This window comes from Siphateles boraxobius, unplaced genomic scaffold (genome assembly GCF_051911475.1).
Source record: "Siphateles boraxobius isolate OS27281-9 unplaced genomic scaffold, OSU_SipBor_1 5, whole genome shotgun sequence".
In the NCBI taxonomy this organism is placed as follows: Eukaryota; Metazoa; Chordata; class Actinopteri; order Cypriniformes; family Leuciscidae; genus Siphateles; species Siphateles boraxobius.
This window is the reverse complement of record NW_027509141.1, coordinates 1,247,501-1,274,743: the sequence shown is the minus strand read 5'-3', so window position 1 is coordinate 1,274,743 and position 27,243 is coordinate 1,247,501. Positions and strand designations below refer to the sequence as shown.

Here is a 27,243-nt window from a genome sequence, read left to right as displayed (position 1 = left end):
ACAAAAAAATTTACAGCTAAAACGAAGTAAAAACAATTGAGCCTTTTTTGCCGACGTTTTGCATTGGGTGGGGGCGGGGCCAACTTCACGCAGTGTTTGACAAGAGCGGAATGATGCATTTTCAATTTGCACATTGAATTTTTCTACATTCACTGCGGGACGTTTAATGAAAATTCAAATCGCAAGTGTCTTAACTGTGAGTGTAAATGCAATTAAGAAAAATAACATTTAAATGATCATATTGCTACAGTTTTTGCTTGAACATGGTAAACAGATCTTATAATTTCTTTAATGCATTTTCATTTTAATTTTGCAACTTATAAAGCGTTCTAATATGCATTCAATTAACATATTAAAACTAGTGTATGAAATGGCAAATGTAAATTATATAATTGAATTATTTTCATTTTGCAACAAACGTTGCACAAATGTAATGGAAAATGTAAATTTAAATACAGAAACACATTATCATTTTGCATATTACATACCCAATACATCAAAGTCTAAATAGCCAGGCAAGGTTTTAAAAATGATTCACTAAATGGTCATTGAGTCCTTTGACCATCAGTGTTTCCCTTTGTGAGCCGGTCATTTCCCCATGTGTGCATCCCATTATTGATCACATTGATTTTTACAGAATAATACATTACTCTCGAAACTCTTTTGAAAAACACAGTGAAAGAGCGCATGGAGATCTAGGTCATGGACAAACATGTACAAAACTAGCCTTTATTCATGATACTAAACCACAAGAACTCTAAAAACCAAAGCACTCAGGCCCAGGCAGACGTTTTTCTATGTCATGTTGACCTACTTATGGCCAACCTAAACTTGAACAAGAATTCAGTTTCCAAATAATCCAAAGCAATCATTTTCTGCAATGTGTCTATTTCTACTTTGTCATCGAAGCTTCCACTTTTGCATGGAGACTCTACAGCTCCGCAGCTGAATAATAGCCTAGCGTGCTAACATCTGCTACCACAGACGCCATATGAAGCTCCTGAGGAGCGGAAGAACGGCCACTAGCAGACCATCTTATAGTGAATCGGGAGTTTCTGGCTTGGTTTGAGTCCCTGCGTGATTTTGGCAGACTCTGGGAATTTCGACTGTGTAAAACTTTTCCTGAAGATGCACTGAGAGAAAGTGAAAAGACAGACCGCAGCAGGTATATTGGCCCACCTCATTTATTAAACGAGGGGCAGCTGGGAAAAGCAGGAGAGGAAACAAGCAAGTGAGGATTGCCAAGGTTCAGGTCTTCCAAGAACAGACATTAGCCAGGATATTCAAAAGCCCAGAACCAAACAACAACAGCAGACAATCTTATCTACAGCAGGGCTTTATTGTGCTGCAACCCATTCCAGCTCCTCAGCATATTAACATGGAGTCTCTGGCCAGCCTGAGAAAGTAATTGAAAAGCTTGAGGTATAGTACCTGCATGCTCTCTCTCTCTCTCTCTCTCTCTCTCTCTCAAGTCACTTTGTAAGATTGCATTGCTTAATCTCCATAACTCAACAAATGCCACTGCCACTCCCCTGCGCTCACAAAACCAAATGCATACGCATGCAAATCCAACACTTAAAAATTCACGCATGCAAACACACACAAGATGACCAAACCACAATTCGGACACTTACAATCTATAATATTCCATATAAACTTACATACACAAAGTTATACTACTTGAAAGTGAATAGAGGCTTAAGTACAGTCTCGATGTTTTCATTATTCAAAATGATCGTGTCGCTTTAGAAAACGTACAAACGAGCCGTATGGAATAATTTGATGTCCTTTTTGGAGCTTGAAAGTATTGGGCCCTACTGACATTTACTGGACGGAAAAAATGATTTTGTGTGTTTCACAGAAGCAAGCAAGAAATTTCAGAACGACGAGTGGGTGGGTATATAAAAACTTTTTTTTGTATCCGTTTAAAACGTCATCTAGGTAGGTGGCTCGCTAGGTTTTGTAACATAGCAAGAGCACTTAATTAGCACAGACTCATTTCCACCCACTGAATAACAGTCTGACGAATGAAACCGTCTTTCTGAACCGTCGACAACAGGCCCAATTAATGGTTCACACAGACCTTGAGCTCCGATTCCAAAACTCCCGTTCTCAGGCCTACAACTCCCAGAGGACCGTTCAGAGATCTGTGAGATCTGCAGGATGGGATTACACCCATTACAGAGATCTGAAGAGGGCTTTGCGCACAAAATAATCGTGTGCCGGCCAGTCGGGGAGGCTGAGGGCAAGAGCAACAAAAAGCAGAATAATGAACGAGAGAAAGAAAGCACAGACATCAGGGAAAATCATGATAACTGTGTGTGTATCCCAGCTGCGGAAGTGAGGTGAACAATTACTGAGCGTCTGCAACCGGACAGCCGTCCGATTAAAGACGGGATACAGTAATGCCACAGTATTTCACTTAAAAAGAGATTCTGGGCCAAGCCGCACTTCCCCATCAAAACTATCACATTACACCAGGGGTCTCCAACCTTTTTTCATTTGAGAGCTACTTTTTAAAAAATATAGTGGCCGAGAGCTACTCATGTAGGCTAATACAATACTTAAATCTCTTAAATAATGTCTCATAACTCTCATATTAACAACTATCTAAACTGTTTTAGACCTAAAAGAGTTTTTTTAGGCCTATATATGTCACCCTTAAATGTCAGAGAAAAGAACAGAATCAGAGATTTTTTTTTTTAAAGAAAATTGTACTTTGCATATTATACTATAAAAACACATAATTATAGTTGATTTTATAGTGTATCTTAACTAGAGATGAAATGGCCTGAAAATTTCATTTCATGATTATAGTGACCAAAATGATCACGGTTATCACAGGATCCTGTTCAAAAAGTACTAATACTACACAATAAAATCAGCTCACCAAGGTTTATGTCGAAAACCAGCAAATAACAAATATAATTAGAATTCATTTGCACTTTTTGTTTACATAAACAAAATAACAACATTAAAAATAATGGTCAGATTTTAAAGGAGTGTCTTGCGACATGTTATCTACTAACATGTAGCCTACAAGTACAAATAAAGTTTTGACAAAAAAAGATTTATAAAAAGCTCGCATATTTCAGCCTTTAAATCATTTTTATAAAAAGAATGAGTCAAAAAAGATAAATTACTGACGTTCACAATGCACATTAGCTTATCTTTCATTATTAATAGTAAAATTCGGTCCGATTTTCCCGTGGCGTCTGTCATTGCTATGCAACCATGCACTGCGCTCTCCACAATGACAAAGAAGTTTTAGTAGCTAATGGATTTTTCATCTTGCTGCGCATGGAAAAAATGAGTGCGTCGCTTCAATTATGAGCTTCCTACATTTGAAATAACGAACTTGAGCGCGCAGAAGATGCGATATGTGAGCTACCTCCAATCAGGCCACGAGCTACTGGTAGCTCGCGAGCGACGTGTTGGAGACCCCTGCATTACACACTCACTTTCTCTTACAATGAGGGTCAAAAATGCAACAAAACAAAATGAAAACATTAACACAAAACACACATTTGCATCAAATAAAAAAACAGAAAAATCCCAAAACAAAGTTAAACAGCATACTACTCTTATTTTTTTCTGCAGTATGCAAATCTTCATTACAGAGATGCACGATATTTCGGTATCAGCTGATATGTGATCAGTTTTAATGTTATTGTTATCGGTCCAATACGAAAATTTGTCTGATATATTAAAGCTGATAAATAATGGATTATTTCATTAGCTAAGACACATCAGATGTGTACTGTTCAACGAAATGCTTTTAAATTGCTTGAAATACGATTGGAATCACTTAAAAAACGAAAATGCAGTCAAGTGCATTTTCATTTCGGTGCATCCCTACTAACACTCAGATGAACTGTTACATTTGCCAAATACTGCATCCCACAATGCAATGGGATAGACTTGACCTTCCAGTTCAAGTGTGATGAATGAACTGGAAGTAATAGCCTAACAACTCTGTCTTTCTTGACATATTATTTGATCACATTGCCAAAAAAGAATAATTTTACACATGACTTTAGTGAAATACGTGCTCTAGATGGCATTTGCTAAATTAAACATGCAATATAATGATGCCATGGGGTAACAAGATTTCATTTCAAACTCAGACACACATTCACACGTTTTAAAGGAGTGATTCTGCCACATCGGTGGATTTCCAGAGGCTTGATTCAGTCTCCTCACTCAACACCCATTTCAACGTCAGATGGCACACTGATCGCAGCTGGGAGTGACATGGAGTGTGCGCTTATTGAATGAGAGCTTATTGTATGATAAAAAGAAGTCTTCGGTGAAGCAGCAGACAGATTCTATACATGTGAAAATGCTCTTTATAAAAGATCACTTCTAAATAATTGTATTCATCAGTTTATTACCTTTAAACAAAAATGATGACTGACTCAACAGCCTTCACTACAGACATGGTAATCAAGCTCTGAATAGGTGTCACATTCATCTGCTCCTATTGGCACCAAGCAGCGGCCCTCAGTAAACTCGGCACCAGACTGAATTTGCAGGACCAGAGACCAGTCCACGTCCCAGCCTGGGTGGGAGCGATGGAGTCAGTGACCAAGTTATATGCCATCAATGTCTTTTGTAAGCAGGTGTGTGTGTGTGTGTGTGTGTCTGTCTTCTAGGGGTAACAAACCTCCAAAAGCACAAACAAACAGACACGTTGATTTTTCAAAAGGCTCAAGAGAGAAACGTGAAGTCATGTACAAATGAAAGGCCGTAGAGGCCAGGACAACACAACCCCAATGACAGCACATTCAATCCAGCAACATACAGATCTCAGCCAGGGCCATCCAGTCTTTTGGTGCGGTAACATTGGAGAATTTAGTTGAAATTTATCACCTGCAAAAAATGTTAATTGTCCAGTGTCAATATTGTAGTGATGCACAAAACACCACTCACACAGAAGTCACTTTCAATCCAAGCAGCAACCTGGTGAAATTGAACACGATGCAAGATCAGGTTGTGTGGGGAATTATTTTTCCCCATTGCATAGATTCCTATTGAATATACTGGATTTGGCTTGTATGACCACACATTTTTAAAGTTTATAATAACATAACTATAACATCAGAATTTATTAGCCTAAAAAGAGTACTACATTTACATTTTCTGTGGTCATGCAAAACTCATGTGTTTAAAATGTTTTTTAGCAAGTTGAAATGTGCTTGCTAAGGTTTTTTTAGGTGGCTGCAAAATCAACAGCGTCTATGACCAAGTTTTTTATGATATTCTCGACTCCCGAGTCCAGATATGTACACTATACCATTCAAGAGTATTCAAAAGATTTCCATTTCAATTAGTTGCTGTTCTTTTGAACGTTCTATTATCATAAAATCCTGAAAAAGTTGTATGAAGCAGCACAACCGTTTTCTACATTGATAATCAGAAATGTTTCTTGAGCAACAAATCAGCATATTTGAATGATTTCTGAAGACTGGAGTAATGATGCTGAAAATTACATTTTACAATGTATTCACAAAGAAAACCATTATTTTAAATTGTAATGAAAGTTCACAATATTACTGTTTTACTGCATTTTTTAATTAAAGCTTGTTGAAGGCAAAAATCTTCAAGCTTTTTTAACTGTAGTGTAAAATCTATGGGATGGTATGCCAGTTTTATCATACACCAGGTGAAAATCAAAATCTGATTGCTTAGAAACAAGCAATCATTATATACGCCAACATTTAAAGAGTAATAATAAGTGATGCTTGCTTTAAAAGCTGCTTTATTTGCTTCCATTAATAAGGGAGCAAAGCCGGTTTCATCAGAGACCCCCGGCCCCGTTTAAGCTCCTTACCGCTTAAGATACCTAATCACCAGCTGGCCCCTTAGATCCGTTAAACAACTTCTCTATTATCGTTTACAAGCTGTGCAATGTCCAGAAGGTCCCTGTGAACAAAGCAGTCGAGCCCAAGCTGAGCGCTCCAAAACCTGGGTGGACTGAACCCGTGGGACTGTCCCGGCCCTGGTTCTGTTAATGCAGTGTGAAAAGAGTATTACAGGGACCAGCGCAAAGGGTCCAGTTCTATTCACTTCATTGTCCCACAATCCCCAGCCTCCTCAATTCGCAGGAGAAAAGAGGGACTATGGGAGGGGGCTGGAGAGGGCAGCGGGGGGTCAGTTTGATTTCAAAGCCCAGGGTACGAGCTCGTCCTGAAAGAGTCTCGGACAGTCCGGCAGGGAGCCAAGAGAGTCAAGCGGAGCATGAAGGAGGAAAAATAGCCCATGTATGTGCATTTCAAATTCACAGAAGAAAAGCCCTATTGAACTTTCCCGAACCTTTGCTGAAATTTGAATAAGAGCAAAAAAAGGCCTTCTGTCAGCAAATGGTTCAGAAACACAAAAAGCATGAAGTCCTCCCGGTTAATTATTTTATAACTATGATAGGATTAAAAACGAGCAAAGAGGATACGCTGGGAATTACTAACGCCATGCTCCCTTGATCCCAATTAAAGTGTTGTAACAAAGTAAAAGTACATTACAAGTACACACACAGCTTTGCATAAACACATTTTAAAACAACTGATCTCTCTTAAAGGGACAGTTCACCCTAAATTAAAATAGACGTTATTTATTCAACCTCAAATCATTCCAAACTTTCTTTATTCTTTTCTTGCAAAAGGAGAATTTTTGCAGAACGTTCATGGGCTCTTTTTCATAAAATTCCTTAAATAATTATCAAATAAAAAAAACAGATAAATAATTAGCAAAAAAGAACCATAAAAATGCAGCAACAATAGTCCATAATAGTCTAAGTCTTCCAGCGCTGTATGATATTATAGCTTTGTATAAGGAAACAGACTTACAAGCTACAGTTTATCTGTGCATCCAAATACTTCGCCACTATATAGTCAGAGAAAAACAGTATGTGAATTCGTAGTTTTCATAATAAAAATGTAGGCAGAGTATCCTGAAGACCCAAATAGCACACTTCATCTGCATTTACTTGTGTGGTCTAGTGGACTTATCAATGGTCGCCGCGTGTGAGTGATCGTGATACACAAGAGTGTAAGGTGTCCTAATGGTCATTAGACTGCAGAAGGGTGCTCGCGAGCTGATATGAGCCCTCGATGGCCACTTTTGCTGAGCAAGTACTGTTCTACCCAACAGCGTGGACTCGGAGAAAGACCGCAAAGGCTTACGGTGCCATTTGGGACAGGGCCCATTTCTGCCAAGATTTTGAAATGGATACTTCTATCCCATGAGGCCACAGGAGAAGATTTGTGAATGGCACTGAAGCGACGCAACTGAGACTAAATTTTAACAAACTATTAACAGTTCTTCTCAAACTTGAAATCTGCGTATGAATAAATCATGCTTCATTTATAACTACTCAACTAAATTTTATTCTGAATTTAGGTAAAAATGTAGGAAGAACTGAAACCAAATGCATGCAAAAATCACATGGGTGGCCCTATAAACGTCTTAAGATGAAATTTTATACATAAATAATTCAGCTTTATACTATATATTTCATTAGTAAAAGGGTACATTAAAGCCTGAGCTCAGAGATTCCACAGCATAAAAAAGGCAAATACTAGTATATACATTTGTCTAATGTTGTAATCTAGGTCTGTAACTTTGGGCACGTGGTCGCTCATTTAGAATATCTCAAATTCATTGAGGTCAAGAACAAACTCATGTGCGTATGCATGCGTTGCGAATGAGCAGAATTTCTTCATGTGAAATTCTCCTGTGTGTATAAACAAATAGAAAAGCACAGCATGAACAAACTTTCTGCAAAGCATCTCTTTCGCACTCCGCGGAAAAACACTAGAATTTTTATTTATGTTATTTTTTATAATAACATCCCGTTTATGCTCCGTCAAGAACATCTGATGCATTTTACACCCTGAAATCACACTCTAGTGGCTTTACTCTACGAATGTCATTGCTCTTCGTGAGAGAGTGTGACATAGCCGTTTCTTAGAGCCTTCAAGACACACACACACACACACACAACAGTGATCTATCACACGCAAATAATTAATAAATGCCTCTCTTTGTATGCTTCCACTGAGAGCTAATGTTGATTTTCCTATGCAGCCCTTTGACACTGAAAGAGAAAAAGACACTTCCTGTTTTCTCTTGCCCTCTCTGTTGCTCTGACTCTCTCTTTCTCTCGCCACCTCCCTTCAAGCCTCTTCCCCTTTTCATTTGAAACACAACCGGCCTTTTCTTCCAACCAGAGGCTGATGTCTAAAAGAACAGCATCTAATTGACTCAGAGAGACATTATCAATTGAGGCTCTCATGTCAGTGAATCACGTTTGTAGGTCTGGAAGGGCTTTTAAAGGGAAGCCCTGAGGCACACTGACAACTGGGTGCATTTAACCACACGTCTTCACTGAAACTAAAGTCACAGAAACATACCTCTGACCCCCTCACTATCACTTCCTGTGTGGGGCACTGAACTCAACGCAGTCAACTACACAATCTACTGCCTTACATAGCTAACGATTTCCGGTGGAAACAGCAGGAAGGATAGTCATAGTGAGATTTCACAGCACAACATGCAATTAGTGTCTCTAACCTGAGTGACTTGACATGCAGTGAGTAGTGTGTGAGGATGACATGGTCTGTTAGACCCCGTTCACACCGCAAGTCTTAAGGCCCTTACACACCGAGTCTGAAATTCGCGTCCGAATTTTTCGCACGTTAAAAAATAAATACGACCTCACCTTATGTCAATCACACTCGCACACTGCATCCAAAACTTACGTCCGTCCTAAAAAAAATTGGATCGTTTTCAATTTTCTGCGTTTTTCGCATCCGTAGCAAGCGGTTTAAATGGTGTTTGAATGTTTTTTTGACAATTCAGAGCCACCGAATCCCGAATACGAAAAAACGCATACGAAGATTTCGGACTCAGTGTGCAAGGACCTTTAATGCTCAATTCGGATTTTTTGCTCAGATGCGATTTTTTGTTTGGCTGTTCACATCACCTTTTAAAATGTGCCCTATATCAGATTCCAGTGTGAACTGTTTGCGGTTTCTAACTGACCCGTATGCGCAAAAGAACAATAACAGTGACATCAGACGCAGCACCCTGTTGCACTAAAGTTGGGGAGTTTATGGAGGAAGTAAGCATTTTCGCTTTTATTTCAAAATGTTTGTGTAATGGCAGCCATAACATTAATGAGCTGGTGCTGAGGAGGAGAAGAATGGCTATTTTGGCCTTTTGCGGGGTTTTGGCTGCAAATTCACTACAGAGGTCTGTGTGGATGCGGAGACGAAGCCAGGAGTCAGTGCCTCCAGTTCTTCGCGATTCTGCGATCACTGAATACAACGGAAAATCAACAAAATGTCGCAATTTTTTGCGATCCTGCATAATTCCTAATTAAACCGCAAAATAATCACAAAAATTAAAAAAAAAGACACCACAAAACATTAAATTATAATCACCCAATTGAAATATCTCTAGTTAATTAAAGTTTCAATGCATTTTTACGTGGATACACAGATGTGCACGCGTGATGTCTGTGTGCGGTCTGTCAGAAACATGGCGAAAGAAAGCGTCTCTCCTGCCCTCTCAGCGCCCAGGTCTTCATTGGGCAGTACGGCAAACGTATTAACGCGTTTAACATGATTGAATGACATAACAAAAAGTATGATATGCTCGATGGTACTAAAAACAATTATTAAAAGCGCAGTATACCGTGAAAGAGAACTAATTTCAGCCAGTCGAGTGACAGTCTGTCTCTGATTGCAAGTGTGTGTGTGTGTGTGTGTGTGTGTGTGTGTGTGACTGACTGACTGCGTGTCACCGCCTGTCGGCCTAGTTAGAATATTGAATTCTCTTTATAGCGCTTGAACAAACACACATAGCTACAATTACTTCAAAATATTCCTCTTGGCAAGTATTTACGTAAAACAATCAGTAGGAACTGAGTGGGACGTTTGTCATTACTGTAGTAGGTCTTAAAGTGACAGTAACCTAATTTACCTGCTGTTGTCAGTGTTGTTAATGTTAATCAAGCAACAACAATAGGCTACAGCACAATTTAAAAAAAAAAAGAATTTGATTAGACCAAATAAACAAGCTTTATGCATTTTGTTTGTGATTTGTGTCATGTATCACCATTGTGCATCTGACATAATACTCTTATGGCAAATGTGAAAAAAATTTCACATATTTCTGGAAATTACCACCACAAAATCAGTCATTTTGATCGCAAAAATCACACAAAAAAAAACGTGAAATCCTGGAGGGACTGAGGAGTGGTGGGAATGTGATGTGAAAAGTCAAGTTTTTCATTTTACTGTCTGTGTCTAGGGCTAACTCGCCGGCGCATAATTTGTGACAAATGTCGATGTAGATTGGCGTAAAAGTCGCATCAAATCCGCCTTGGTTGTTCACACTGCGGCCGCATTGAAAAAAATCTGACCTGGGTCTGATTCAGGACCACATATGGAAGTGGTCTAAATCTGACTTGAAAAAAATCAGGTCTGGGAAAGATTTGAGTGTTCACACTACTTCTGAAGAAGTCGACCTGGTCACTTGACCCAAAAAAAACAAAAACAAATCGGATTTGGGCCACTTATGCCTGCAGTCTGAACGGGGAATGAAAATTTTGTCTATGGGTTAAAAAGGGAAGACATACTGCATTACCAAAATTCCTTTATTTTCATATTAAACATTGCAATATATTAAGTTTTTAATTAAATATTTATATGGAGGTATTATACACACATATTAAGTAAAAGAATGGTAATTTGTATTATAATTTGCAACATTATAAATTTGCATTGCGACTTGAGTTTCGTCTGTGTTTGACATTGCAGGGTATTCGGAATAAATGCGTTTTGTAAAAATGAAGTGGACTTCAACAGATATCCCCTGCTCAGGGAGTAGGGAGCAGTGAAAATCAATCAATAACAATATCAATTTCAACATACTATGCTTTGGGACACATTTGTTCAAATCTCACTCACTATTTAGGATGGCTAGTAAGTATTCACATGTGCTTGAGTTTTAAACTCACAGGACCCCACCCTTCCTGCCCCCCAGGGCGTAAAAATATTTCATCAAAAGGCAGTAGAGAAACAGAGACAGACAATGGTATAGCCCATGAGGCTGTTGAGGAAGTCATTGTATTAATAAGCACTAAAGAAGATACACCTACTCCACATTTTATGCAGCACAAAATAGTTTAGCCGACTTGAGAGCATTTCTGTTTGACTAAATTAATCCTAAACTTATTTAATCGTCTGATCTGCCAAAGGCTTAAATGGTTTTTACTGCAAGTGCAGCTTAATGAAATGTTCAACTTAATATTGCCCATGCAAACCAATCTCTTATTCATATTCCCATTGAATCCATAGAAAAGACCCATACATTCAGTGTATACAGCATAAGGGTTACAGAACAGGCAGAAAGCTGGTCACCTTTACAAAAGACACTGTGCACTGTGGGACGCATTTCAACTTGAGCTGCATTGTCCAGGTTCTTTAATAGAGCTTAATGGATGGTCAAATGGACTAGTCTCGATTACAAGAAAAGCAACTGCTAAGGTCAGAACACATTCCTAAACTCTACTGACAATCACAGAGGGGCCATTTTTGACATGTTTTGCTCAGACCTACTACTAAAAAAAAATATTTGTATTTTTTTAATTACTTAAAATTTATTTTGATCTTTTTTTTTGAAGCAGTTCCTCCAAATATAAATAGCCTAATATTTGAAAAACGTTTTTCCGCCAAATTAAAGTCATGTGATGCAGCCACCATGCAGGAAAAAAAAGGAAATGACTGTCAAGGTCAATTAAGTGTCTTAAAAATCTCACAGCTCATGTTTAGTAAAGTCATGTGGTGCGACTCCCCCAAAACAATAATATTTATGAATTAATAATTCATGCAAATGTTAAAAAAAATCTAAAATAATGGTTAAGATTTTGATTAATGATTAAGAGAATAACTCATACTCAGGGATTCAAGGGAATTTGATGGTTACACCACATGACATTTAAGTTCTTAAATTAATTATTTTTTTCAAACCACTTGTTTTTTTTTTAGACTAGACTTTTTAACATATTTCTCTGTATCATGCACACTCTTATTTGTCATTGACTGATGATCACCATGTAACTCCCGAGGATGCCAAGGACCCTAAAAGTCTTGGGGGAAGCTATTCCTATAAACAAGACAATTACGAGTCTGGTTCCCAGGAGCCTCAACTATTAACATGATCCCCCTACAAACTCCTGCATTCTGAGCCAGACCCTTGAGAAGAGATCAAGCCGTGTCAGTAGGAAGCGGACTGGCCACATAAACAGGTCAGGCGTTTCTCAAACTGTCAGATGCAGGCACTTATCTGGCAGCCATAATGTTTGAGCTCAGTTCAAAGTAATTTTTCTAAAAACAGTTAGTGATGTTAGAAGATTCCCAATGAAATCATCAGACGCGTTATCTCGAGACCCTGAAGGAATTCCTACGAGACCCTCCAACTACAGACAGTCTGACGCCACAGTATGTATAACCTTCTTTATCAGGCACGAAAATCATCAGCAAAACAAATTTTCACTTTGTGTCTAATTTTAACAGCGCTGTTGAGTCAACACTCCTGGAGAACGTCTCACTTGTCTATACCAGGAGGGAGAGGAAAGATGGCCTGCAGATGACATACACACTTGAGGGAATGACACACACACACACACACACACACACACAATACAGATGCAAACTCCCACCCACAGAGAAAAACACAATCAATCTCTCAACCACAGGCTTTGATGGTGATTAAGAGGAAATGAGGTAGAAAAAGGGTCAACTCATGAGAAGTGGAGCTGAGCTTGCTACTTCGATGTTGAGGTCACATATTCTCACTGTGGCAAGGACATTCGGTCTCTCAGTAATAATGGAGAAGTAGTTTATTTCACGAAGGATGTAAATGACGTGACATACTGTAAATACAGAAGCGTTTATTTAATCACTCGCACTACTGTAAATTAGTCTACTGGTAGGAATTACATCAAGGAAGAGCTTCTAAACTGTCCATCATCGTCTCGTCTTGTACTTTGTTAGGGTTGGCATCGAGGGAGATTCTGGGTCAGCGATAAAGACAATCTGATTGGCTGATATCCTTAATTTCTCAATGTCCTCCAAGCTCAGTCATATCCTTCCTGCCCTTATCCAATGACTGCTGGGAAATTCCAAAAAAGAACCGTCAATGATGAAATAAACACCATTTTTGAGGATTTCACTGCTTTCAGGTTTTGGTTTTATTGAATTTATTCTGAAGGTTAATATGACAATTCATTACTCCCCAAGAGGTTTGCATATGATTGCCTTTGCGAAATAAACCATCATTTGTTAATACTTTCATACACCTCCTTAAACACTTTTCTGTTTTAAACACAATAAAACTGATCTAAAAGCTAGATTAAATTACACAGCCCGATCTGCCGTTGGGGCGAGTCAGAATCAGTCTGTGGATTTTGGACAGTCAGAATTTGACTGAAAGTCCTGTATGATACAGTAGGTGCAGACACATTTTTACCCCCAAGACTATGATTCCATCCAGTTGGAGGATATCAAGGAGGAAACTAAAGACAACTCAGTACATTGGGTAATAGAGGACGTATATGACAAAGAATTAAAAAGGTCTAACTAATTTTTAAAAAAAAAAAAGAAACTTCACACTATCTGTAAATGCAAAAAACTCAAAAAAAATTCTTTAAGTGCAACGTTTCGGTCCCATGACCTTCATCAGGTATACACGTATTGTTTGGAAACGGATTATCAAAAAGAGAAAAAAAATGCAGAGCTGGCACTGGTTCAATTCATTGGTTGTTGATTGGATGAACGCAGATCTTATGTTCTCATCAAGTCGACTCAGAACAATAATTACAATTTCCAAAAATATAAATGAACCAGCAAAGTTGTATACAAGTGGGAAACTATTTGAATTCTGCGAGTTGATTTGATTTTCTAGAATGCCATATTTAGTGTTATGATTTCTCCCATTCATTAAAGTTATAGTTCACCCAAAAATGGCAATTCTATCATTAATTGAACTATCTTCGGAACAGAAATTAAAATATTTTTAATGAAATCTGAGAGCTTTCTGTCCCTTCATAGACCTTTCAAAGCCCAGAAAGAAAAGACATTGTTAAAATAGTCCATGTGACTACAGAGGTTCAACCTTAATGTTATGAAGCGGCGAGAATACTTTTGTGCAGTCTATGGAAGGACAGAAAGCTCTCGGATTTCATCAAAAATATCTTAATTCGTGTTCCGAATGTGAACAAAAGTCTTACGCTTTTTGAAACGACATGGGGGTGAGAAATTAATTTTCATTTTTGGGTGAACTATCACTTTAACGTAGTAGACCACAATATCTGCTATAACATCTCTGGCTATAGTTTACTAATTTTGTCTAATCACTTTGTCATTAATTACCAATTAATTACCATTGAAAATAAATGACTTTCAGGTCACTTTGTCTCTGCACACCGCTGTCAGTGTGAACACCCCTTTATGATAAGCATGAGCAATACTAACAGTGATGCTCGACTTAAGCTGCACACAGAATAGTGTGTTTGAGGAATATCAATCCAGTCCTGCCTTGCAAGCACTGGAACTATATCCACACAACAGTCTGGATATCTAGATGAAGTATAGCTTTAAATAACAGTCCGCCTTCATGATGTTCAGCAGAACACGTGGGTCGGCTTCATTCATTGATGTAATGCTCCCCCTCCCATCTGCAGGTGTGACCCGGAGTGAGCAGCAGACACTGTAAAGCACGCTTACTATACAAACCGTGCATCAAAATCAACCATGCACCTGCAGCCACACTCCCTAACACAAAAGATCCACTTCAATCTTGCATGACTGCAACAGCAGATCCATTAGGCCCTTTCAAACAACACAATGTATGCATGCAAGCTCACAGAGGGGCTTCCAGAAATGGAAATGGGGACATAACACACCCAGACACTGGGTTTGATCTCTAAACTGCTCTATGTTCTGGCATCAGAGTCAGACTGATCTGAAGGGGATCCAGACAGTTCTCAGACCACCGCCTCGAGTCATGCTCGTTCACTGCTCCTGACTGCTGACACGCGCTTCAATTTTACGACTGAATAATGACATTAGTGTGATTGGCAATTCTGATGATCATTGCAGACGAGGGCGAATCGATTCGATATTGATCTATGGCGATATTACTCATTGATGTGGGGTTTTAACAAAGGAAATAAGGACATTGAGAAGGAGTGCGCGCGCGTCTTTGTCATCACCTTGCAGACATCCCTGCATCATCTGATGTCCTTCAGCATTTATGCAAAACTCATAAAGCAATTAAATGCACCTTACTGCACACTTGTGTACAGTGCACGAGACAAGTCAAACCTAAATGTAACTTGTCTCTATATGCATTATGCATGTAATTATGCATGTATGAAACATGCATGTGGCGGCACATGATAACTATAGTTCGCGCACATCTGTGTTTGACACTTGCAAAAAAATGTACACTCAACGGGTTGCAATATTGCATCTGTGTGCATGTGCATCACCGGGGTCTTACCTTGTGCAGCACACACCCAGAGAATTGCAACACCCTGTGTGTCCTACAAACTCTTTGTTGTGAACGTAAATATGCAGTGCATGATACATAAAACATATATATAATAGCACGAACATTGTATTATACTACAAACAATGCGAAATGATGGTTGCATATGGGCACTGCAGATTCTGACAGTCAGGCTTACCTTAAAGAGACCTTGACAGAGCAGTCGTTTTGTGTCGCCATGCTTTGTGTTGTCGTTTCACCTCCCCCGTCAAAAAGAGAAGTGATGCCGCAAAGTTCTCGCAAAGTTGAACTGAAAACACTGTTGTGCGTTAAAACGCGCGCGACCGCTCCGGTCCGTCAATCAGCGTTACGCAGCCAGACATCGCCGTTCACCTCTGTAATACTGACGAAATCAGCACAGCGATGTATAAATCGCACGATACATGAGAAATATTGGCATATTTTCTTATTTCGAGCTTGTATCCTGTCATATGTGCGAGTGACGCTCGAGCTTACTTACATCCGAAACCTCACACAGCGTCTGTGTCCTCGCGCGTTCAATGTGCAGCGCTACTGAGCGAGGTGTGGGCGTGTCCATACAGTGATGATTGACAGCCCTTTTGACCACACATAGCTGCTGTTCCCGCGTACAAGTGGATACAATTGACCAATCAGAGCTCGGTGGATTAGCCTTTAAAAGCAGACTCAGCGGTCATAGATTAAACGCAACTTCAGCGGACACGTCTCTAAACGCCGCGTTGGGAAATACGTTTCATATTAATGAATCGGTTCGTTCGAACGCTTCACTGCAAAACAAAACCCGTTGAAAAACGATTCACCAGGCCATTTAATTCTTTACTCAAAGTTACCGAGAAATTATTTAACGTTGTTTAAGTAATATGAAGCCTAATTCAAATGAATGTGTTTCTCTTAATTAGCCTACATGTTTAAAACTGTTGAGCTGAACAAAGAGTGAGTGACATTTGTGACGTAAACCATGTAAATAGCCTAGGCCTACTTGTTGTGTGAAAATTATTTGGTCACTTTTTCTCGAATTTTTTTCTAAATTATGTAGGCCTACTTGATAAAGTGATGAGGTGAAATAAGAGACGTGTGATGTGTAAGAAAGAGCTGTCAAAATCAAGGTAAATATTACTGAACAGAATTCTTTATTCTTTAGTCAAGCTTTGGTCAAATTATACAAAAATGTGAACAATTATTTGTCTGTATTTAGACTTAACAAAAGAGAAAGAACAAAAAGTTCTCTTGTTTTATTCATTTTGTTTAGTTGTAGGCTAATGCTCCTTTAGAATCGGTTCAACTGAGTCATTCAAAAGCATCTGTTCAAATGAACAATTCATTCGCGAAACGAACTTCACATCTGAAACACATTTAAGGGCTGCAAACGGAGAATCGCTGTGGGTTCGAGACTTATGGTTTAAAACAGCCCATTAGTTTCAGACCTTGCAAAACAAAACAGAAATGTATTTGATATAGGCCTACATTACATATGACAAGCATGCTGGTCCTTGGATTGGGAAACAGAGACACTTTCACAACTTCACTTCTGCTTTCAAAGTTTAACCATAAACTTTAAAGTTTAAACTGCCACAGGCAACTGTGTGAGAAACAAAAGCATGGTTTATATAATATCCTTAAATTTTGAAAAATACATAGGCCTAAAAAGAATTTGTCCTTAAATAGAAACCAAATGCAATTGTTTGGGCTAGTAACTTCGATCTAACACTATATAAGAGCTGTCACGGGAGCACATTTAGCAGTTGCTCTGAGATGAGGAAAAGCACTTTGTCCAATTCACCACAAAATAATTTCACAAGAACACCAGTTTTCCGTGAGGATTACACTTATCAGATCTGTTGCAGTCCTATACAAATAGCAGTTAAAACATAAAGAAGCTGTTTCATGTAAATGAGCGCATGTTGATCAATGCAGGGCAGCCCACAATCAGAGCTTCTGAACCCTATAACCAGATGATGAAGCAGTTTATAAGATAAAAATCATTCACATAATGTCCCATCATGACATTGCAAAGGAGGAGAAAGTTTATCCTTGAAACCCCTTTTCTGGATTATTCCCTTATGTAAGTGTTATTCAGAGCTTGCATATGAACCTTCCACACTTGGAGGTTTAAAACATCACATGATGCTATTTCAGAGACTTAGAAGAGGATTGTTTTTGTGGTAATTTGGGTAAGCCGATGTTTTTGAAAATGCCTCCAGTCTTTCACCTTTCACCTTTTTTTGCATTAAACATTTCCTGCATTCCTATAATATATATATGCATACATACACACACACGAATTTTCTGAATATTTCTGACAAGCAAAAATCAGAGACGGATGGACCTAGAGCAGAATGACAGAGAATGTGACTTGCATTTTCATTTTTCTTTGATGTTTCCTTAATTCTTTTTGCGCAGTTTGCTATATTTAGCTTTGAGGTCATAAGCTGATTCAATTTCAGATTCTTTAACCAACCTTTTCTGCTATCTGGAAATGAATAGTATTACGTAGACAGTTTTTGCTATATGTGTCCATGGGTTAACAAAGGACTAAGCCTGATTCATTCAATTCTGGCAGACTAATTTTAACGAATTAAAGTTGCAGTAGAGTTTTTGAGGACAGCGTTCGCTGAGGTGTGTATTTACAAGTCCCGGCACACTTCACACTAATGGTCTCCCCACACCAGACAAAAGCTTCATTCAATAGCCAGGAGTGGAGTGGTGCGGTTGACTCGTTCAGCGCATGTGTGTGTGTGTAAGGGAGTGTGTGTGGGGGGCAGATTAGCCACTGTCCATGTCTGTTTCTATCCTGTGAATACAGTAGCCGCACATTTGGGCATAGAGCGAGGGAACAGCCAGGCACAGAGTCAGCTGACAGCTCTGACTTCATCTAGGTCAGTCTGCTGTGTGTGTGTATGTCTGTGCCCCTGGGCTACACACACGTTCACATATACAGACTCCCTCATCCGTCCCCAAATTACATCCATCCTCCCCCCAGCAACCTCACCATCTGTGTGGGAAAAGGTCCTGCCAAAGCATCCAGGTTACAGCCCAATGTTCACTTGATTCAGTCTAATGTGAAAACTAAGTCAACTTGCAACATGCTGACTGTGTATTTCTACAGTAAATAGAGCGTTAAAGTGGTGATTCATTAAAAAATGAAAATTCTGTCATCATTTACTCACCCTAATGTCGTTCCAAACATATATGACTTTCTTTCTTCTACAGAACACAAAAAAAGATATTGTGAAAAATGTTGTAAACCAAACCATTTTGGTGACTTCCATTTCTCAAAATATCCTCTTTTACAAGAACGAACATCATAAAGGTTTAAAACAACATAAAGGTGCATGACAGAATTTACATTTTTTGGTGAACCATATGAAAAAGAAGCGTTAACAAATTAATAAATTTCTATCCAAATATCACTTTTGTTACTAAAAATGGAACCTTGAGACTCAGACCTTTCTGACAATATGTATTTCGTCAAGATTAGAAAAGGTTTTGATAAAAAATGATGAAAGATGATTCCCAAAAGGGGAGGAGCCTAATACAAAAATACCATTTCTATGGTAAGGCAACGTCCAATTTCAAAACGGTTTTCACAGGACGAATTCTGAGTTCGTAAGCTTTCAAATGATACCTAATTTATGAAAACTACTAAATATGTGATGTAATAATAATAATAAAAATTAAAATATATATATATAATATATTTTATACTTTTTAGAGGACTTTTTACTTTACTTTTTAAAATATTATTTCATCTTTTTTATTGACAAATACTAGATTATGTTTTATTATGAACTTTTAGCATTAAAAACCAAAGTTTCAATTATTAAAAGTGTGTGCGTCGACTTTTTGTGACAAAGGTCAGAAATTCCTGTTATGACGTAGATTTTTTGAGGCGCACTCTTGTCATAAATTCATATATTAATGTTCCTACATAATTTGTAATAAAAAAAACAGATATATAGTTTGTCATAATTAAATTAGGATTTAATAGTAATATATTGAAGTAAAGTTAGGCGTCCCGCTAGCGGGACGGTGACACTTAAGTTTTAGAAGTGCACTTCGTAATAATTTCAAATTTAATCTTTTGCCATGCTTTAAAGAAGTTCATTTATTTTGACTGACATACTAAAGCAAAATTTTGATTATAATTTTATCTGTAGTGTGTTAAGCAATATTACAGTCACTGTTGTGTTTGTTTAGTTTCATTGGACTTGTCTGCCTGTCATCCCGTCACCTGTCGTCTTCTCTGTCATTATCAGTTAATCTGTATCACCTGTGTTCTGTTACTTCTGTTAATCAGTGTCATCTGTGTTTGTATTTAAGTTCCGTCTGTTCAGTCATCATTATCATTAAACCTTTGTTTTGGAATTATATCCTCGCCTCCGTCTGCCTCCTGCAACCACCCGTGACAGAACATCGGACCAGCACAAATGGACGACAGGGCTATATTTGTGGCTATTGCTCAAGAGAGCACGTAATTCTTTTCCTTCACGGATAAGATTGTTCGCTGAGCTGTCACTAGCACCCTCGATGACAAAACCCTCAAGCTGCTTTTCTGGATCGGGGCCAATTTCCACCAGGCCACCGACCTCCCAAACACTGATGGACTAACTGGAGGGAAGCCATCGGCAGGTGTTTGGTGAGCGCCACGTCCCGATCCAGAAAACAACCACCATCACTAGAGTCTCGTCCAGCCGAAACCACCCTTCCAGAGCTTCATGTCATACCTGTAACGCCTGAGCTTTATTCTCCGGCCAAGATGGCCGCCTCGCCGCCCGAACCCGCGGCTAAGATGGCCACCACATCTGAGTCTGTTCCTGAATCACCCAACCTCCCTCTCCCTCCGCCTCTCATCATCCAGCCGTCGTCCTCATCTCCTCTGCCTCCTGTCAGCCCCATCACTCGCCCTCTATACGCCAGTGCAATGGTGGGCTCGCTGAGGGGCTTCCAGTCCTCAGCACCATCTTGGACAGTGGATGCCTGGGCTCCTACATCCTTCATCTCCACTATGGCCCATCAGTTCACCAGTTCCACCAGGCTCCCTCGTCTCCCCGGATCGACCTTCCATCACCTCTGGACTGCACTCCTCTGGCTACGCCCGTCCCTTCGTCCCTCCGGCTCCATTGGACTCTTCACTCCCTTCTGCTCCTCAGTCCCTCTGTCTCCACCGTGCCCTTCTATGTCCCCGTCTACACTAGGGCTGCACGATTAATTGCAACGAAACCGCAACGCGATTTGCGAATATTCTATGCTCAGTTTGTCAGTGCAGTGTGGTTTATCGGTAGTAAATGCTGCTTCATCTGAACGCCAGAGGCCGCTCTCACACGCAGACACGCCAAATATGCCCCGCCGCAGAAGTACAATGACACACATCATTCCAGGAATCCCTATCGGGCATCATCGCTGTAGCTGGATAAACATAAGATTTAAACGCTTTGATTGTTGATTAAACATGACTTATAAATACACGACTGCCTTATTCTGTGTAAGAAGCCACATCATCTAACAGAAGGATGCTCAACTGTCGTTATGAAGTGAGTTTGGAGTAAAGCATTTTATTAAATGTTGTCTTTTGTTGGACAGAAGGTTCATAAATGATTCTCATGTTTGACGTGTGTTGCTTTTTCTCAAACTCACAGTGCTTTCAGATGGAGCAGCGTTTCAGAGCCGTACATCAATGACAAGCTGCGCATAAAAAAACAATCGCAGTCTTTGCAATTTCAAAATCGCGATAAGCCAAATCGGATTAAAGTGCGATTACATGGAAATTGCGATTAATCGTGGAGTCCTAGTCTACACCTCAGTCGCCCGAGCCAGCGGCATCCCCGTGTCCCTCTGAACCCTCTGCTCCACCATGGCCAGGCGAACTTCTGTCGTCTCCTTGTCATCCTCCCCCATCGGTTCCGCCTCTGTCCGTCATCGCCCTAAAACCTCCTGCCCTTCAGCCTCATGGCTCCTCCCTCCACCGGCTCCACCATGGATCTTCTTCCTTCCCTCTGGACTTATCACCTCTCAACTTGCCCTTCTTCTCCAGATATTCTGCCTCCCTTCTCCGGCCCTTCGCCCACTCCTGTTGCCAGCTCTGCCTGCTCCTCTTCCTCCTCCCAAACCCCCACCTTCATCTCTCACGTTACGGCGCGAGGATGCGTTTTGCGGGGAGGGGCGTTCTGTCACAGTTGTGTTCTGTTTAGTTTGTTTTCATTGGACTTCTCTGCCTGTCGTCACGTGTCGTCTTCTCTGTCATCATCATCATCTGTATTACCTGTGTTCTGTGAATCAGTGTCATCTGTGTTTGTACTTAAGTTCAGTCAGTATTTGTCCGATCTACGTTGTATTTAGTGTGTGTTGCTGCCTGTTCTGCTGTCCTGTTATATTATCATTAAACCTTCGGTTTGGAATTATATTATCGCCTCCGTCTGCCTTCCTGCAATCACCTGTGACAATTACAAGTTAAAGCACCTGAGACGCATCTCTCTTTAGGCAAGGGCGTGGTTAGCTTGTACCCTCTGACGTCAGAGGGTACCACAACTTCCAATAGGAAAATTCAATTGCAGTAGCCACCGTTCAACCTGAAGAGGGCAGCACTCAGACGTTTTTATATTGTAGAATTAAAACACTTTAAACCCAAATGTCAAAAAATGTACTCGAATCAATGAACAGCATTTATGAAGCTCTATTCTTACAGATCATTAACTAAAAAAAGTTGTTTTAGTGTTTAGTTACCCTTTAAGTTTATTTTAGTTATGCTTGCCAGTATGCTAGTAAACTACTACAGAATTTTGGTAACACTTACAATAAGGTTTCGTTTGTTAACATTAGTTATTACGTAACATGGACTAAGAATAAACGGTAACGCTTCATTTTACAGTCCTGTTTCCCATGTACATACTATGTACTTATTATAGTAATTACAATAACTGGGTAATAACTGGGTAAAAACTAGGTACTAACCCTGAACCTACCCCTAAACCTACCCTTAACCCATGTACTTACCTTATATTACCCAGGCCAGTACTTTCTAGGTAAGTACACTGTAAGTACTGTACTGTAAAATGAAGTGTTTCCGAATAAACAATACTTCAGCATTTATTAATCTTAGCTAATGTTAATTTCCAAATTTACTGATACATCATTAAAATCAAAAGTTGAATGCTATCAGTTAATGCACTGTGAACGAATATGAACAAACAGTTTTTTAGCAACTAATGTTAACAAAGATTAATAAAAACTGTAAAAAATATATTGGCCAATTTTTAGTTTTTTAGGTTATCAGCTAATGTTAACGAATGAGACCTGATTGTAAAGTGTCACTATCATTTTAAAGATTTAAAGATTATTTAAAATATAGCCTGCTTAAGTTTGTCAAAAAAGTTCAGCTGATTGCATTTAAAATAAATTTAAACTATAATACATTTTTATTTAATTGCAAAATAATGCATTAAATGTCTTAAAATCTTCAGTCTACACTTTTGAATTATTTTAAAGTAGATTTTAAAATCCCCCTGTAGTCAATAATTGTATCCCTTAAACTCATCTTTGATCATCACCAATATTACATATTTAAATGTTTAGGTTTCGTTTTAGGTTTTGTTTTCCCTGTGAAAATATTTTTTTCATGCCTTAAAATAGCTTGAATGTAGCTCTATGTAACTAGTATGCAAATTAACCCCGCCTCCACTCACTCACTCACTCACTCACAGCAGCTCAGAGATCCACTCGGTCGGTCAACATTACTGTAGTAAACGCTGCATGATGGCAAGTGGAAATACTGGTTTAATTCAGCCATATATGTTTAACCCAGAAACTGATTCATTAGAAATGAACCAGTCTCAGGCTCATCTACAAGTCAATGTATCAGAATGGTAATGCGTTTCATGTATCACTCTCTATGTCAGACACATAACGGTTATTAATATGATTAGCCTTTTGCTAGCTGTAATGTCCAGAGAAAGCAGGCTGAAGCATAGATCTACATGATTTAATAATCTACATCTATTTAAAGTAACACCAGGTAACTTTTGCTCTCGGGGTCCCCCTACAGTTGGGAAACAGTATTGTCCTCTACTACTGTCGTAAACTCTGTCATCATGCATTTGTTGACAACCATGATAGCCCTGAACACAGTAGGAGGAGGTCACATGCAGGTGTTCTGCTTGCGTCGCGTGTGAAATGTCTTCATCCCAGGTACAGTGGCATATATTTCAGCATGTCATATGAATATAATTTCATGGGTTTTATTTTTTTTCTAACGACAAATGATCGCGATGATCACGTTTACAAGCCAGTGTCATTATAGTAGCCTAGTCTATTGGTTACCGTTTTACTGAATCTATATGATACTTCAATGCAATGTTTGAGTGGTAGATAATAACCATATATCGTCAATATTATAATATCAAGCTACCATAAATTTTACAAATCGATTTGCATTATAGCTTGAGGCAAGACAAATAATCATTACCTGATTCATGAAGATAAACGGAGGATAAGATAGCTTCCGTAACATAGTCAGGCGGACAAAAAAACACCCCAGACTACGGGGTGTCATTGGTTGTTGCGTTAAATGTTACCCAGATACAATAGTGCTATTTTCTGATTGGCTAACAACACCAGACGAACAACACCAGACGAGACGCGCTTGAATTCATGCTTGTTCCACAGTGAGAGCGGCGCGGCCAGAGTTTTGGGCGCTGCGGCATATTAAATATATTACAAATAGTTTTTCAGCGTGAGAAATACAATGTGTGGCGGGAGAGCGTGACAAAAGACCGAAATGAGTGACTGTCCCGCTCAATGCGTGACACTTGACAGCCCTGCGATTTTAAGGAAGTGGGGGTGGTGGTGGAAGTGACGTATATGCCGTAAAGCAGTCGAGTTTTGTAGTTCTCTTTGTTCGCCGGTTCCTACCCGAAACCCGAAGTTTAAAAGTACGATTAAAAACGCTACAGACCCGTCAGGCTATGGCAGACGTGTCATTCAACCTATTGTAAGTCGATGTACCATCACAAGACACTTGGAAATATATTATGAAGGTTGAAAAATTACCTGGTGTTACTTAGAAAAAAGAAACAAGCATATAAAAGATAAGCAAAGGAAAAACAGGGAAAATCACATTCAACAACTGACAAAGAACAAATGAAACACAAGGGCTTTATATACACATGGGTAAACAAGCGAAGAAACAAGATACACCTGGATAGTCTAATCAACATGAAAAAACACAACTAAACATGCATTCGGACAGGAAATACAACAATAGTCCAGACAAGACATGGGGGATATATGACACTTGACTATGTTACCAAACAGCTAATAATGTGTTACTAATGTTACACAAACCATGTTCCCGTTTACCATCTCAGTCTGCCTTCTAAAATCAGTATCCTTAGAAACGCTTTGAACATCATAGACATCAATGGAGAAAGGCATATAGTTCATCATAACATTGTAATATACATAATTTTCACAATTCTCTCATATATTGCTCCAATATTATAAACAACATTAAAAGCTTGATTTTTACCACAGGGTCTTTTGCCGAGTATTTTCTCCTTAAAACTGCAGTGAACCAAAGACAGTCTCAAAAACACGTTTTGAAATCGCTGGTGTTTCTGACGTCACAAACTACCTTGTAACCAATCAGATCGACGTGTGATCGTCAACGAGTGGATCTCTGAGTGAGTGAGTGGAGGCGGGGCTCATTTGCATATTCATAGAAACACGTATACTAAAAGGTAGAGTTACATAGTATTATTTTACAGTTATTTTAAGATGGAGAAAACGTTTAAAAATGCAATTTTGGTGATTAAAGATGAGTTTTAAGGGACACTTTTAAGGGATGTTTTTCCCTGTAAAGTTTTGTCGCCAACGATTCTCCCGGCCAGCGCTTTGGTAGTGCATGAGGCAAACTGAAACGGTTTATAATGTGTCTTTAAGATTGTTTCTATGCCCTGATGTGCCAAGAAGCATTGTAACATTTACGATTTCTGTGTTTGGGGCGAATGTTTTAAATTAGCTGTGTTTTTATTAGCTTGCCCTGCTAATCATTTGCTTGTTCTGTGCAACAAATGGCGTCTGGTTCCCATAAAGGGGGAGAATAATTACCCCATCGAATGTTGACAAAGGCAAAGATGGTGTGATGAAGGCACAGTTGGCGGAGGAGGAAGTCAATAGTTGGGTCGGTCTGGTCGTCAAAAGACTGTCTCTTCAGGGGTCCTTCATTCTGTGTCGCGTGCTGTTTCACCCCACACATCCCCCCTCCTCAGGGCTTCGGGATTTCACGCTGGGCCTGGTTTGGGTCCGGGGCGGTGGGGTTGAGCATTGCCTGTGGGACTTGCCTCACTGACACGGTTATTGATAGTGTTAGTGCCACATGACGGACAGAAAGGCCTGCTGTGTGGAGGGATGACAGCGAGGTCACGGAGGAGCAGAAAGGGAGGGATTTCTTTTGTCTGGATGGGTAAAAAGAACAGACTAGCCTAAACTAGACCACTTGGAACCACATGAGTACACACGACAGGAGAAACCGCTCACATTTGGGCTGAGCGATAGAAACAAAGGCCATGTGTACTAAGTGAGAAAGCGTACACTGGTCATTACTGCTGAATAAACCCTGGCCTTTTTCAGGATGGGCCCATTGATCTTCCACCAGTTTTGCTACAGAAATATTTATTAAGTGCATTTTGCACCTTGTTTCCATGGAAACGTTTTTTAGAAGAAAAGTAGAGCCCATGTCCTGACAACAAAAAAGGCTTTTGTATAGTGTGTGCTTCAGGATGTAGTGTGAATAGACAAAGCTCACTTCCACCTGAGGGCGAAACACATGATGGGATGAGCATCTGCCTTTAGCCACGGGGAACACAACTCTTCTTATGATCTCTGCTCATACCGGGCGGTTAAAAATAAAGATTTATTAAAAAGCAGTCTGGATCTCAGTAAATGAAAAAGGTTTTAGAAGGGGGGCATTAGAGAATACTGCCGGTGGAGTGAAGCCCTCATTACTGTGAGGACATCTCACTCATGGACACCAGCTGTCTGGACACACTGTGGAGAGAACACACAGAGGACGACCAGAGGATCACGTCACATCTCCTGTCTGGACACACTGTGGAGAGAACACACAGAGGACGACCAGAGGATCACGTCACATCTCCTGTCTGGATGTACTGGAGGTCTCTGGTGTTACTGTGCAAATGTGCGCTGAACAAGTTCACATGAATACGGCCACGTTCGCACAGCTAAAACATGAGACGCTATGGCAAGCCGTTTTGACTTTTATTCATTCCCAGGACATGAATTCTTGATATCAACAATTCAATTTTCACTTGTTAAAACACAAATTATTGATATCAAGAATTACATTTCAAATATCAAAAACTAGAAACTATCATTCTTGATATCTGTTAGATATCACCATATAGGCTACTATTCAAATTCAATTGCTGATATCAAGAATTGATTTCTTACTAGTTGAAATTCCAATGTTAATGTCAATGTTAATTCTTGATATCTGTAAATGTACTGTAACATCTCACATTTGTTATTTCTGATATCTGAAAATTTATGTCTGATAACAATAATTAGGAGAGTAGTTATCAAATTATTGATATCAAAAATTTTAACTAGTTAGGATTGTGTTTCTGATATGTATGT

At 39.3% G+C, this 27,243-nt stretch overlaps 2 protein-coding genes across 9 annotated transcripts in view; both read right to left on the bottom strand.

Moving 5' to 3' along the window:
* The window catches only part of kif21b (kinesin family member 21B), a 95,208-nt gene extending 79,104 nt beyond the window's left edge, over positions 1 to 16,104 (bottom strand). For all 8 annotated transcript variants that reach the window (XM_077204372.1, XM_077204378.1, XM_077204375.1 and 5 more), the window contains exon 1: positions 15,755 to 16,104. In XM_077204372.1, coding sequence (XP_077060487.1) covers positions 15,755 to 15,795 — 41 coding nt within the window. In that variant the 5' untranslated portion in view covers positions 15,796 to 16,104. The remainder of the gene's footprint in view (positions 1 to 15,754) is intronic.
* srpk1b (SRSF protein kinase 1b) overlaps positions 1 to 27,243 on the bottom strand; it is a 272,032-nt gene that overhangs the window by 170,301 nt on the left and 74,488 nt on the right. The gene's annotated exons all lie outside the window — the stretch shown is intronic.